This window comes from Fonsecaea pedrosoi (genome assembly GCF_000835455.1).
Source record: "Fonsecaea pedrosoi CBS 271.37 unplaced genomic scaffold supercont1.2, whole genome shotgun sequence".
NCBI lineage: Eukaryota > Fungi > Ascomycota > Eurotiomycetes > Chaetothyriales > Herpotrichiellaceae > Fonsecaea > Fonsecaea pedrosoi.
The window spans coordinates 2,752,277-2,765,940 of NW_013550614.1; the positions used below are offsets into that span (position 1 = coordinate 2,752,277).

At 55.2% G+C, this 13,664-nt stretch overlaps 7 protein-coding genes across 7 annotated transcripts; 4 read left to right on the plus strand and 3 right to left on the minus strand.

The window, feature by feature from the left end:
- Nucleotides 1-15: 15 nt before the first annotated feature.
- On the plus strand, nucleotides 16-2,217 carry Z517_02939 (uncharacterized protein; the record flags this gene model as incomplete). Its single annotated transcript, XM_013432047.1, has 3 exons — nucleotides 16-938; nucleotides 1,002-1,288; nucleotides 1,346-2,217. 3 exons carry the CDS (start codon nucleotides 16-18, stop codon nucleotides 2,215-2,217), a joined length of 2,082 nt encoding a protein of 693 aa, XP_013287501.1.
- A 651-nt stretch (nucleotides 2,218-2,868) lies between these two features.
- Z517_02940 (uncharacterized protein) lies at nucleotides 2,869-3,904 on the minus strand (the record flags this gene model as incomplete). Its single annotated transcript, XM_013432048.1, has 2 exons — nucleotides 2,869-3,549; nucleotides 3,650-3,904. 2 exons carry the CDS (start codon nucleotides 3,902-3,904, stop codon nucleotides 2,869-2,871), a joined length of 936 nt encoding a protein of 311 aa, XP_013287502.1.
- Nucleotides 3,905-5,340: 1,436 nt separating this feature from the next.
- Z517_02941 (uncharacterized protein) lies at nucleotides 5,341-5,967 on the minus strand (the record flags this gene model as incomplete). Its single annotated transcript, XM_013432049.1, has 1 exon — nucleotides 5,341-5,967. One exon carries the CDS (start codon nucleotides 5,965-5,967, stop codon nucleotides 5,341-5,343), a length of 627 nt encoding a protein of 208 aa, XP_013287503.1.
- Nucleotides 5,968-6,729: 762 nt separating this feature from the next.
- Nucleotides 6,730-7,784, minus strand: Z517_02942 (uncharacterized protein; the record flags this gene model as incomplete). Its single annotated transcript, XM_013432050.1, has 2 exons — nucleotides 6,730-7,378; nucleotides 7,444-7,784. The coding sequence occupies 2 exons, from the start codon at nucleotides 7,782-7,784 to the stop codon at nucleotides 6,730-6,732; spliced, it is 990 nt and encodes a 329-aa protein (XP_013287504.1).
- A 624-nt stretch (nucleotides 7,785-8,408) lies between these two features.
- On the plus strand, nucleotides 8,409-9,652 carry Z517_02943 (uncharacterized protein; the record flags this gene model as incomplete). The annotated part of the gene is made up of 4 exons (XM_013432051.1): nucleotides 8,409-8,552; nucleotides 8,606-8,714; nucleotides 8,764-9,234; nucleotides 9,294-9,652. The coding sequence occupies 4 exons, from the start codon at nucleotides 8,409-8,411 to the stop codon at nucleotides 9,650-9,652; spliced, it is 1,083 nt and encodes a 360-aa protein (XP_013287505.1).
- A 658-nt stretch (nucleotides 9,653-10,310) lies between these two features.
- On the plus strand, nucleotides 10,311-12,032 carry Z517_02944 (uncharacterized protein; the record flags this gene model as incomplete). Its single annotated transcript, XM_013432052.1, has 1 exon — nucleotides 10,311-12,032. One exon carries the CDS (start codon nucleotides 10,311-10,313, stop codon nucleotides 12,030-12,032), a length of 1,722 nt encoding a protein of 573 aa, XP_013287506.1.
- An 876-nt stretch (nucleotides 12,033-12,908) lies between these two features.
- On the plus strand, nucleotides 12,909-13,649 carry Z517_02945 (uncharacterized protein; the record flags this gene model as incomplete). The annotated part of the gene is made up of 1 exon (XM_013432053.1): nucleotides 12,909-13,649. The coding sequence occupies one exon, from the start codon at nucleotides 12,909-12,911 to the stop codon at nucleotides 13,647-13,649; it is 741 nt and encodes a 246-aa protein (XP_013287507.1).
- Between the last annotated feature and the right edge of the window lie 15 nt (nucleotides 13,650-13,664).

A 13,664-nucleotide genomic window follows, 5' to 3' on the forward strand; every position in this document is an offset into this window, starting at 1 on the left:
ACTCCCAAATCTAACATGGACCTTGAGGCTGAAAGCAATGAGGGCCCTAATTCTGCAGCAGATGCCAGATCCGAAGTCCGCCGCCCTGGAAGGCGGTTCAAGACCCCGATAGCATGCGTCCCTTGCCGAATGACCAAGACCAGATGTGTTTCTATTGGTGACCTGGATTCTTGTGAAGCATGTCTCAGGAAATCGCGAGCATGTGTCCGGCCCGGACCAGCGAAACCGCGAACGAATCCATCGCAAAAGATCAGGGAGCTCGAGGGCAAGATTGCGTCCCTTTCACAAGCATTGTCAGCGAGACAGCATCAGGACCAGCCAGGAGAGCCCACTCTGTTGGCTACACCAACACAGTCAGTGTCATCCGGAAGGTCAAGAGACGCTTCAATCCCCTCCATACGTCCAACGTGGCAAATCTTCCAAGAGTCGCAGTCGAGGCACAGTTCCGCCCAGGTTGATCTGGATGTTGTGGACCAGGGACTTCTCGACATGCCAACCGCGGAGGTCCTTTTCAACCATTGGAACGACTCCATGCGACCCATTTTGCCTATTGTGCTACTCTCGGAGGACAACTTGCGGGAATGTAGGAGAGGTAAACCGATGCTGTTCCTCGCCATTCTGAGCGTCGCGAGCGGCTCAATCTTGCCGTCCTTCCAGTCACCGCTCGTCAAAGAATTGAAACGTCAATTAGCCAGACAGATTCTTGAACAGGGCAGACGAAGTATGGACCTCATCCAGGCATGCCTCTTGTATTCTCAGTACTACACCCATGATCCCGAATCACCCCATGCTTTGCCAACTCAATTTGTCTCTGCCGCCATTACCATGTTGTGTGATCTTGACATGGTGGAACAAATCGCGCCGGGGCCGAGTTCCCGTACAAATGAGTCGAGAGAAGCCGCTCGAGCATATCTGGCGTGCTGGTATGCCGCATCAAGGTAATTCGACTGCATTGGCTGTGGCGTCTTCTGGCTGATATTCGCGTCTCCGCCCTGCATTAGCAACGCCATATTGTTCCGACAGCAGACTCTTATGCCTCCTTCGGCCAAGCTGGAAGCTTGCATCAGCGTCTTGTCGACTGCGGATTCTGTGCGGACGTCGGATGCCCTGCTCTGCAGCCTCGCACGACTGCAACTTGTCCTGGATAATGTCTCAAACACCTTTGACCCAGGAGACAAGCAGGCGGTGGTGGGAGAATTCGACAGTCCGACCGTCCAATACCAGCTTAGAAGGTTTCAGGAGCGACTAACAAGCTGGAAGGAATCCGAGTCAAGCTTCATTGATGACCGTTAGTATTGAAGCGCCTCACTATGGTTTGTCATTGTCGGTACTAATCCAACCGTAGGTTTGAAAAGGTGCTCGGCCGAGTTTGCAAATATCTGTGTCCACCATGTCGCGCTCAAGTGCTACATGCAGAGACTACTCGCAGGCTCTAGATCCGAAGATTACCACGCGAGCGTTGACGTGCTGAGCTCCGGGCACCTCAAGGCTCTTTTCTGCTGCTGGGATTCGAGTCAGGCATTGCTCGACGCATACACATCTCTGGACGTTCGCCTGGCTCGATCGCTGCCCAATCACTACCTGATGTGGACTCTGTCTGCCGCGGTAGCTCTCATCAAGCTGACCCCGTTTCGGGAGGCAATGAGAGCCGGGACCGCGACCACGACCATGCACTCCGAAGAAGCCTCGGCCTTGCCCAGTCTCGATGCAATGTTGAGCAAGATCTCGGAGATCGTCCAAGACGGATATCTTCCGCAGGCGAAGACCTGGGGTATGGCGCTGGCCAAGCTCCGGTTCTGGTATCTGCACAAGAAACAGGTGTGCATCACCGCCCACGGACGATGTGACAGCCACAGCGACGGGCCTGTCTACAGTGCATTTGGCGACCGGTCTGAGCAGTCACCGACCGAGATCGATGTTACGTCCCATTTAAGACCAGTATCTCAGCCGTTATCTGACCCGAGACAATCTATGAACACACCTGTTGTGGTCGGTATCGGTGCATTCGGTGTCAACTCCACGCCGTCGTCCACATCTGCCACACAGCAGAGGCACGCCGTCGACGCCACAGGCACAGCTCCAGTCGAGGCGGCGTACAACCCTCTCACCTACGCGGCGACCGATTGGGATGATCTGGTCTTGGACGCCGACTCGCTTCGAGAATTCGATTCTCTCATGATGGACGAATCGGATTTCTGGATGAAGAGTTTGATGTAAATCAGGCCAGTGAACCTGGTCCGTCCTCAGTCCCAGGCTGCTGCTGAGAGAGAGATCTTTGAAAATGCTTTTCGAAAGCCCATGCCGCCCGGACCCAGGCCAGCTATAAAGTACGCGCCGGTCCATTTCCCCCTCTTCTCCTCACTGGACATGCTCTTCGCAAACCAGGTCGAGCGGAGCAGAGATGTACAAGTTAGGCAAGCGAGGTGACGCGATGGGGGAAACCAGCTGCAGGTCCGAATCGCGGTCGTCGGCCCTATGAACAAGCGATGTCAACCCCGTACGCCTCAAGGAGAAGGAAGGAGTTAGGAAGCTGAACGAGAAGAGATGTCCAAAGTGTGGAAAGGGGCATCCAATCTGTGCAAACCTATGATGTGGAAGTACAGCATAAGGTGCGTGGAGACACTTCAAGTCGAGTCTACAGTACATATATTATTCACATCTGTCACAATCGACTTTTGTTCAAAACGCGAGAACTATGATTAACCAACGCAATAGCTAAAGGTACTCCATAAAGACACCAACAACTCGCTAAAAGACACCCTTTCTTTCTTGGTGGATTGAATGGTTGACCAAGTCCCCTTGGACAGCCAATTCCTTTCTAACCCGATCCTTCCCCTCTGAGTGGCACAGGAAGGGAAAGACCGTCGATCACGATTTCTTGAACTGACTCTCCGTTTCCAACCAGGTGCGAAAGTCCTTCAAGCCCGGGTTGATCTGCTTCAAGGCGGCGATGTCGGCGCCGTATCCGACGTCGTGGAACCAGCGGAACATGAGGCCCAGGTCCTTGACCATCCAATTCACGAGCCCCGCCACGAAGGAGAAGGTGGTGGGCAGCGGATAACCAAGGGTCTGCTGAAAGACGGCGCGGAACTGGTCGTAGGTCAACTCGTCGCCGGCCAGCGAGAGTTTGGCGTTCGCGTAGCGCTCGGGCTTGAGGAAGGCCTCGGCGGCGAAGAAGCCAATGTCGCTGGTCGCGACCAGCTGGAGTTTCTGGCCCTTGTCCAAGCTGCGGGCCCAGCTCGACGCGAAGACTTTGCCGAGAAAGCCCGGCACGAGGTTCTCGAAAAAGGCCACGGGCCGGAGGACCGTCCAGTTCATTGCCGCGTCTGTGTTCTGTCTGCTCTTGGTCTTGTCGAAGAGGTGTTTTTCAACGTTGTACTTGCTGACGAAGTGGGGGACGGTGGTGGGATCCTTGTCCGATCGAGCAGGCCCGCCGCGGTCGACGGACGAATAGACAAAGTGCTTGACGCCGAATTTGAGGGCCGCGTCGATGAGCGCCTTGCCCTGGCGCTCTTCAGACTGTGCACTGGCGCCGTTTCCGATTGCGGTCTGTGGCGAAAAGAAAACCATCCACACGAGTCAGCTCCGTTGTTCCAAGACTTTTTCTTGTTCATTTCTTGAAAAGGGCAAGAGATAATAATTCACGTACCTGGACGCTAAAGACGCCCCATATCGGCAGACTCGACGCCTCCTGTGCCTTTGCGAAAATGTCTTCGGCGGCGTCCATGTTGCCGACGACCAGCTTGATCTTTGGGGACTTCTGTAGAAGTCGCTGGGCGGAGGCCCCGGCGGCGTCGCGTGTCAGGGCGAGGATCTGGAAGTCGGCGTTGGCGCGCAGCAGGGCGTTGACGACCGAGCCGCCCTGTTTGCCGGTGGCGCCGGTGATGAGGACTGCTCTGGACATGGCGCGATTGTTCTGAGTGAGTTGGAGGTGTGGGTGAGGTAGAGGTGGTTTAGAATGTACTGTACGCTCTGGGTACTTGAGATCTGTCTAAAATATGAAGGACGGAAGTGTTCTCTGTGTACATCCCGCGGGATGAAGGGTCTGTTATAAAGGACACTGCGAACAAGGAAAGACAATGGTCCAGAGCAGAGCAGATAGCAGATGACAGATGACAGATGTCAGATCTATCCATACATCACCTGTCGACCACCTGCAGGTATGGACAAGTACCTAATACGAGGTATTGGTAATTGGCGAGTCTCTGTCCACCGCGTTCGGAAGTACCTGGACCCGAAGATGCGTGTGCGTATGTCTCGCTCGCTGCCGCCTGAGTCTCTCCATTTGTACCAAGTATGTCATGTACGTAGATGGTTGACTGCCTGCCATCAGTCTTTCAAGTTTCTGGCCAGCTTACGAAAAGGTTTAGAGAGTAGGCTTGATTTGGACACTCGAAGGTCTTGTGTGACCAACTAAGTATTCGAATATCGCCCGATACATGCCAACCTTATGGTGTGGCGTGTGGCGTGTGGCGTTAGGGCGCATCGGCATCTCCACACTCCGCAAGTCTCCTGTTCTTGCGCGTTTTCGGAACCACGCACCGCCGAAGCCAGATTCCGGGGCATCAGGGCCACAAGGGGGGAAGATTTCATCTGACAAATCTACCGAGTGAAAAAGGGGGAGTTCGGACCTGTCTCGCGCCGATCGATCGCTGCTTGATACGAGGTATATACCTCATATTATGTCTCCCTCTGAGGGATGTCGGGGCGCTTTTGGGTGAATAATTATTCAGTCGGATTGACTTGACGAGATACAAACAACCCATGTATCCATATACCCACGTACCTCGCCAGTCCTTCGTACCGGTGCTTCGCGTCGTATGTATTTCCCAAGCGCCCAGACGCCCCTTTGTTACATCCTGTGCTACTGTAGGTACGCGTCTCTCCAAAGCATTTGGCATGGGTGCATCACAATATGGAAATATAGATCACCATTATCGTACCATGCACAGGGTAGGAGGTATGCTACTACACAACACTAGATACCATTCGGTGCATAATCCATGACATCGACGCTGGCACTGAACAATTGACAACCGACAACTAAACGCGATGGAGTGGACAAAGTCCCCCGTGCAGAAGATTACACAGTTGACTGAGAAAGGGGGCCGACGAAGCTGCTTCTATCAGCCTCACCAGCCTGTGTCCTTTTAGAACTGCTCTTTTTCATGGGTCTCCTCGCTGGTCTCAAGTGCTCATGTACGATTATTGATTCATTTGATCATGAAGTCATTCAATCCCTGCGCAAGAGACTTCTCTATAGATCCACATGACTCCCTCACCTCTCCCCTTCCCCTCCCCTCCCCCTTACCACTCCTCTTCCTAAAAGGCAAAGATAATTCAAACACCCGCCGCGGCAACCAACTCGGCCACCGTCTTCATCGGCTTGTCGTTGTTCTCGCCCACGTCGAGCGGCACCAGAATCCGACTGACGGCGTTATACCCGGCGACGACGGTGGCGAGCTCGAGGATCTCGCGATCGTTGAACAGGCGTTTGAGGGCGTCAAAGGTGGCGTCCTGGACCTTGACGTCGACGGTGGCTTCGTCCGTGTACCGCAGCACGGCGATTTCTTTGTCGCTCAGACTCGGCGCAGAGTCTGACCCTGACGATGAGGAACTGCCACCAACCTCTCCCTTCCCCGTTCCCCACGCCACCTCCAACGCCGCGGCCGACAACCCCGCCTTGAGCGCCAGCGCGGCGTGGATGTTCCACTCGTACACGGCGCCGGTGAGGATGGCGACGCGCGAGACGGCCAGCTCGAGCAGGCTCTGCGGCACGACCGTCGCGGTGCGCAGCGCCCCCACAAACGCGTTGTACCCGTCCGCCACGGGCGGCGAGTGCAGCAGCGTCAGGTCCAGGGGGATCAGGGGCCGAGGGCGCCGGCGCGCCGCGATCCGCGCGTAGATCTCGCCCACGGACGGCGGGGCGTCGGGTGGCGGGGTTGATGGAGCGTAGGGGAGGCGCATGGCGTAGACACAGAGACTGACAAGGACAGAGACTGGGTGATGAACGGGTTTGATTAGTTGATTGATTGATTGGCGGGTAGACTGTCTGGCGGGGCTGACTGGATTCGATCAATGTGTAGAGGGCAACAATGGTCTGTTGGACAAGGAACCCAAGTAAGGACAGTGGGATCAGAGATCGAAGGGAGAGTACTCGGAAAAAGCCTTGATGGTTGGTTGGAACAGACAAACTTTTGAGAAAAGTAGGAATTGAGATAAATCAAGGGCTTTTTGATGGACCTTTTTTTTTGCGGGGTTGGAAGAATTCAAGCACAGACATCTCATGGAGATGACATCCCTGCTTCTTATATCTACCGCAGCCCGCGCCGCACAAGCCGAAGCCGGCATCGGCGCGCTCGTGAGATCTTGAGAGGACAGCCCGTCAAAGAGCAAAAGATATACCCTGCATACGAACAACGAGGGAGAACCATAAGATGACCTTGGACAAGTGCCCGTTCAGTCATGGTGATAATAATTCGTGTGTGACTACGACTGCATTTTTCCCCCCATATTCAATAGGGCTACCGCATTACAACGAAGGGTAAGTGGATGGAGCACTGAGACTCCAGTCAGTGCATCATCGAGAATACTTGCCCCCCTTTTTCAAAAGAAAGCCCGCTCACATCCCGGTCATGATCATGCATTTCTGAGACAAGAGAAACAACGCCGGAAACCCCCTTCGTCCAGAAAATCGTCGCTCAAAAGACACCCTACATGCCCGATGCTCTAAAACACAGTGTGAACCCAGCCGGCCTTCTGGCCAGGCTTCAACGGCGCTAGCGTAACGTTGTACTCCAGATCCAGCTCGGCCTTGGGGTCGTCGGACGGCTTGAAGTCGAGCAACAGGTCGTCCTTGACGGCGCAGACCGAGTCGCTGGTCACGTAGGGGTCGTCGCGCGGGTACAGCTGCGTGGTCAGCGACTTGTAGCCATCGGCGCTGATCATGAGGTGGATGTGCGCGGGCCGCATGGGGTGGCGGTCCATGAGCTTCAACAAAACGCCCGCGGGCCCGTCGGTCGGCAGCGAGTACGCCGTCGGGTGGTAGCAGTAGTAGTAGTACTCGCCCTTGTCGTTGGTGCGGAACTTGCCTCGCAGGTTGTTGACCGACTGCGCGTCGTCCTGGAAGTCGTACTTGCCGTTGGCCGACGCCTGCCAGATGTCCACGATCGCGTTGGGGATTGGCTTGCCCGTCTTATAGTCGCTGACCACGCCATGCATGCGCGTGAGGCGACCGGTCGGATACGGGTCTTGCACAATACTATCCCCGAGCTCCCGGAATGGCGCGTGGGGGCTCCAGAAGGGTCCGAGGATCGTCGACGACGTGGGCGTCTCGTCGCTGTCCAGCATGATTTTATTGGCGACCTCATCGACCAGTCTGTACAGTACGACGTGGTTAGCTCTCGGGTCTTGATACCGCCTCTAGGAGATTCTCCCACTTACGATTCAATACCCAGCACGTCGCAGATTCGCTGTCCTTCGTTGCGCTTGGAGTCGCTGATCTGACCGATCGCGTTGATGAATTGCACGCCTCGCATCCATTCTTCAGGCGTCAGCTCGGTTTCGCGGACAAAGTCGTGGAGATGTCGGATCAGCTTCCCCAGCACAAATCTGGCCCGGTCGGGAGTCTTGGGACCCATGGCGTTGATGAGGCTGTCGGTGAAGTTGGGGTCATATTTGTGCTCGGTCGCGTGGCCGTTAGTGGCGCCGTTAGTGGCGCCGTTGGTCGTGCCATTTTTCAGGTTGACCGTGGTGGAGTTTTCGACGACGTTCTGGAACGACATGTTGGTAGCAGGGTGTATTAGTCACTGAGAAATTTAAAGTCCGCTGTGTGCAAAGACGAGAGGGTTGAATGGTGGAAGAGTGAATTGAGAGAAGATGGTGGCAGTATATATACAGCCAACACCACACGTTTGTCACTTCTCACCAGCCAGCCGGCACAAACACTCGGCTCATGACGTGCGATTCTTGCGAATTCTGGGGAATCAAGGGGGAACCACTGTCCCTACGGAGGCTACGAGGACCTCTTCATCGACCAATCAGGGTCCCGTCAAGTCTAAGCAGGTCGGGATTATAGGTGGAGGGAAGGACGGGAGTGACGGGAATGAGCCTCGTAACTCGTCTTGTGTCGGCAAGTTCGTGCCGCCTCTCGCTTGGTGGAAAAAGTTCGAAAAATCGGTAGTTGAGAGAACGAAGTGGACGGGATCGTAATCGTGGTTGATCCGGCAAGCAAATTCGGCATCTCGCCATCTGCGTTTGACTTTTTGGTCAGACGGCGTCATGCGGGGCTGTTTCCGGGGCTGGATTGGCACCGAGTCAGACGCCTCCAATTCCAATACATACTCACAGCGCACACTGCACAGTGAAGTGAATGACATGGTCGGATATGTCTCCTACACCCAACAAACATGAAACACCATCTCATGATAGGCACATGGACGCCGCCTGGGGCCATCTTCACGGTTGAATTCGACGACGAAGCATGGACGTTGCGGTTGGTCAAGAAAACACCCATTCCTGCGGATGAGCCCATCTCATGGATGACATTCGATGTGAGTCTTGCACCAGACATAGTGCATGATCAACTGACCATATCCCTCATCAGCATGCACGGCGAAACATCTACGGAGCCTCCATGAAGAAATGGTCCAGCCATGCCGTCAAAGCACCCGATAACATCTCGCATGAGGTGTCACATCCCATGAACCACGACCGTAAGTTTGGTACCTGGACGAAGTTGATATCAGGCTGACAACACGACAGTTCGGGCTCAGAGTGCCGATACCAGGACTAGAGCCATCTTTGTCCTGGCCGCAAAAAAGCCGCCCTACTGCGTCTATGGCAATCCGTTCTACGAGCATGCGGGCTATGGGAACGTCTTTTCCGTCGATGACACGGGCAAACTCGACAAGAATATCCAAAACTACGAATACAGCGAGAAATCGGCCATCCATGGCATGGTCTTTGACCCGACAGAAACCTACCTCTACTCAGCCGACATGTGGGCCGACAAGATCTGGACGCACAAGAAAGCGAGCGACGGCACACTCACCCTGGTCGGCAGCGTTGATGCACCTTCGGCTGGTGATCATCCTCGATGGGTAGAGATTCACCCTAGTGGACACTATCTCTACGTGTTGATGGAGGCAGGGAATAGGCTGGCGGTGTATGTGATTGATGAGACGACCCATCTCCCCGTCTTCACCCAAGACCTTTATCCACTGGTTCCGCCAGGTACGTGTTTGATGCTGTGACTTGTATGGCAAACTCCCGCGAGAACTAACGAGAAGCAGGTGTGCGAGATCTCAAAAAGATGTACAGGTCGGATGTGGTATTCTGTTCGCAAAGTGGCAACTATCTCTTCGCAACCGCCCGCTCGAACTCATTCAGCGTGACTGGGTACATCAGTGCCTTCAAGCTTGGACCACAAGGCCAGATCCAGAAACAGCTATGCATCAGTCCAACGCCAAACAGCGGCGGCCACTCTAATGCAGTGAGTCCTTGTCCCTGGACGGACGAGTGGTTGGCTTTGACAGATGATCAAGATGGTTGGGTGGAAATATACCGGTGGCACGACGAGTATCTCTCGCGAGTGGCTCATCTGGACATCAAGGAACCTGGTTTCGGCATGAATGCCATCTGGTACGACTAGTTCGGAGGCATCGGACTCGATGTACCATATACTGTACGTGTAAATGTGGCAGTTCCACAAGATGACCCTCATGGCGGATAAAAAGTCTTCCGCCGCGTTGTCCCCGGTAATATTTCGCATTTCTTCGTACGAGATTTCCGAAGACTGTGTCTTTCAACCCCACAGGACAGATCCGATGCAGTTGGTCAGCCACTGGTGCCAGTGGTTACGGGGGATCGTAGGCACGCCATGGTACAGGCATAATTCGTTGTTGTAGGCATCAAACTTCGGCAAATGCTTCGTCCCTGAGGCGCCCACTTCCCGAAACTCATCTCGCCCTCCATTGGCCTCCCATGACGGACCTCCAGGATTCCACCATAGGTATGGGTGAAGCTGACTTGTTCCTCCTTGTGAATGTGCACAGGGCGACAGGCACCCACAGGTTCTCCTGAGCAAGTTGAAACATTCAATTGTGGCTTGTCGTGCAACTGGAATTTACGGAAGGTGCAAAGGCTGAAGAACCTGCCACCGGAGCAAGAACGACCCAACAAAGCCCCCACTTGACTATCACCATCTCGTCAAAGTGCAACGTGGAAGAGACTTGTCTATCTCACTCTTCCGGTGACTCTCCCACATTGTCTTGATTCGTGACCAGACGGGACCTTTGTGAGTTACCGTCATGCCTTCCTCAAACCCCGTCCGGGGGCTGCTGTTCGTAACCATGCAGCCCAAGGAGACACTATCGCTTGATCTTTTCCATGACTGGTACAACAACGAACATGGCCCCAACCGAACTCGCCTCTCCTTTATGCCCAATGGGTTTCGATATCGAGCCACAGACCTGCCAGGACCCAATGCCGGCACTCGTGTGCAGCCCGAGTTCCTGGCTATCTACGATGCTACCGACATGCACCAGTTCACCGAACAGCCGTACCAGTATCTGCGGGCGCCGCCGGGGAAAACCCAACGAGAGATCGATGTCATGGCCCAGATATGGGTAGATCGGTTGACGCTGGACTTTGTCGGCGAACGGATCAACGACAAGACATTTGTCAAACTCGAATCACCTGAACATTTCCGGGAGAACGAGCAAGGAAATGTCCTGACTACCCTCAGATTACTCCTCGACGCGGATCAAGTCTCGAGCGTTGGGACCTGGATTCAGACCACGGTGCTCCCAAAGGTGCAAGGCGTCCCCGGCTGGAGGAGGACGTCGTGGTACAAGACATCGTATCTGGAATCACGCCAGGACGGCAAGGTCGATTTTGTCCTGATCAACGAATACACGCCGTCCACCGACCCCAAAACACTACCCTCGACGCTTGAAGTACTACCCGTGGAGGTTTCGCAGACCAAGGCACGCACGTATGAACTCTTCTACACGTTTGGAACCGCAGCACGTCACCTGGCAATCGTAGCACCGTGGACGTCTCCAGATGGAGTCACCAAGACGCTACCAAAGGTCTTCCCCTACGGCTCGGCTATAGAGTCGACTGTCACGACCCGCGACGGTGCAGTCCTGCCCTTCCGCCTTGAAGGCAACTCCGACCCCAACGCTCCGGTGCTGGTGCTGGTCAATTCGGTCCTCACCACCTGGGGAATCTGGGACGCATTCCTCGCACACTTCTTTGCTCATCAGGAGAACCAGAGATACCGTGTGCTCCGCTTTCTGGCCCGTGGCAGGGTCGTCCCCAGTGGCACAATCAGCCCTGTAACTGTTGACCTGCAAGCGTCCGACGTCATCCAGCTACTAGACGCCTTGCGTATCCCTCAAGCGGCCGGGCTCGTGGGCGTGTCCATGGGCGGCGTCACTGCTCTGGCAACGGCGCTTCAGTACCCGGCACGGATCAGAGCCTTTGTCGCGTGCGACACGTCTGCGAAGTCACCGGCTGGCAACAAAGAGACGTGGGGCCAGCGAATCGCCGTGGCCGCGAAGGAAGGCACCAAGCTCCGCCTGACATCTCTGTTCGGCGACGAGTCTGCGGACGATGCTGCCGGTAGTCCGCCACAGCCGGTCGTGGGCGAGGAGCTTGCCGAGATGACGGTGCGCCGGTGGTTCGTGCCCGAGTCGTACGCCGACCCAGCGCTGGTGCCGGAGATCGCCCGCGTCAAGCGCATGATCTACACCAACTCTCTGCCTGAGTTCGAGCGCGGCGTCGAGACCCTGTTCAACTACGACTACACACCTCTTCTGCCTGGGTATCAGGGCCGAGGCGCGTTCCTGGTCGGTGCCGGCGATGGCGTGCTCCCTCAGGGCATGGAAAAGCTGGCCCAGCAGTTGGGCTCGGCGGCAGGGAAGACGGCCGCGTTCAAACTCGTCCAGGGCGCGGGCCATCTACCCATGGTAGAGAAGCCCAAGGAGGTTGCCGACTTTGTGGCGGAGTTTTTGAATGCTTCTTAAGAAATCAGCCAGCACAAGCCCTGTAGATCTGTAGACCTGGGAAGAGAGCGAATTTATGAGCCAGAGCAATTTGTTGCGTGCCACAGCCTCGCCGTGGTGTTTGCCATGATCATACCATACACAATTCTGGGACCCTCGGTCTATTTCTGCATCTATGTGTGCGACCGCGCATCTCCTTTTTATCTGGGTACCTCATTTTCCGTCTTCTCTCATCATCGTTGTCATCTTCCTCGCTCCCCTTTCATACCATTCATTCTCTGTCTCGAGCTCACTTGACAACTTCTCGACCAGATATCGCTTCCACGTCGAGCCAATGACGGCAGCTTTGCGACCCCCTGACTGACGCTAACGCTGAGCAATCGCCTCATAATAGTAATAGTAGCACATGGATTCCAGATTATAAACAGTATGATGTGACTGGTGTCCCTGTCTATACCTTGTCAGTAAGCCACGTATCTAAATTGAGCTGTGCGGCCATGTCCAAGTTGAGCCTGCAGCCATGACGGGCGACTCAGCTCAGCAACGCTGCTTTTGTAAGTGCTCACAAAGTTCGTTGGGATAACCCAGGCAGGGCCTTGAATGGTCGTAGTAGAGGAGCTCATCCTCAAAAGATCGATTCTTCTCTTACCGACAGAGGTTGACGTTGTGCCATCCGCACCTGAGGAGCCCGCCTCAAGCATAGGGCGGCATCACACTCGCCCCGATCCGGAGGCCGCTGCGAGCTCCTCTTGGCAAATCTGCCGCTGAACTCCAGAGGTGAACGACTCAAACCACCTTATCAGTCAGAGGCCATGTCGATTGAGAGAGTCCGTCTGTGTAAGACATTCTCTCGTTCCAGAACATCGGCGTCCTGCTAACGTGGAGAACAGGTCAACGATGCGGACTGTACGACTAGGAGTCATTGTGCCCTCGTCAAACACTGCCTTGGAGCCGCTGACAAATGCAATCGTCTCGTCGATACCTTCGGAGAATCTAACGATCTCGGTGCACTTTTCTCGGTTTCGTGTCACCACGATCGATCTCACTCCAACGGCGAGCGCTCAATTTGTGTTTGAGCCCATATTGGCCGCTGCCAGGCTGCTAGCGGACGCCAATGTCGATGTGATTGGCTGGAGCGGCACATCTGCGGGCTGGCTGGGCTTCGACCACGACGAGAGACTGTGCGCCGCCATCGAGGCCGACACGGGCATCAAGGCCACAACGTCTGTCCTCGCACTCAACGCGCTCATGCGCAGCCTCGGTGTGACCTCGATAGGGCTGGTGACTCCGTACATTAAAGGCATGAACGATGCGATACGCGCCAATTACGCGGCCATTGGGATAGACATCAGCGCCAATTGGGAGCGCCACCTGGGCATCACGGACAACAATGAGATTGTGCGCGTCGACGAGAGCACTCTGGACGAGATGGTCATAAACGTGGCCGCCAACGGCGCGCAGATCCTCACAACATTCTGCACCAATCTCCGGGCAGCTCAGCGTGTCGAGTACTGGGAGAAGTCGCTGAGGGTTGTTGTGCTGGATTCTGTCAGTACGACGGTTTGGGGGATGCTGAAGGTGGTTGGGGTAGACACGCGGCTTGTCAAGGGATGGGGGTTTATGTTTGAAGTTGACTGATTCAGAGGGTCGGAG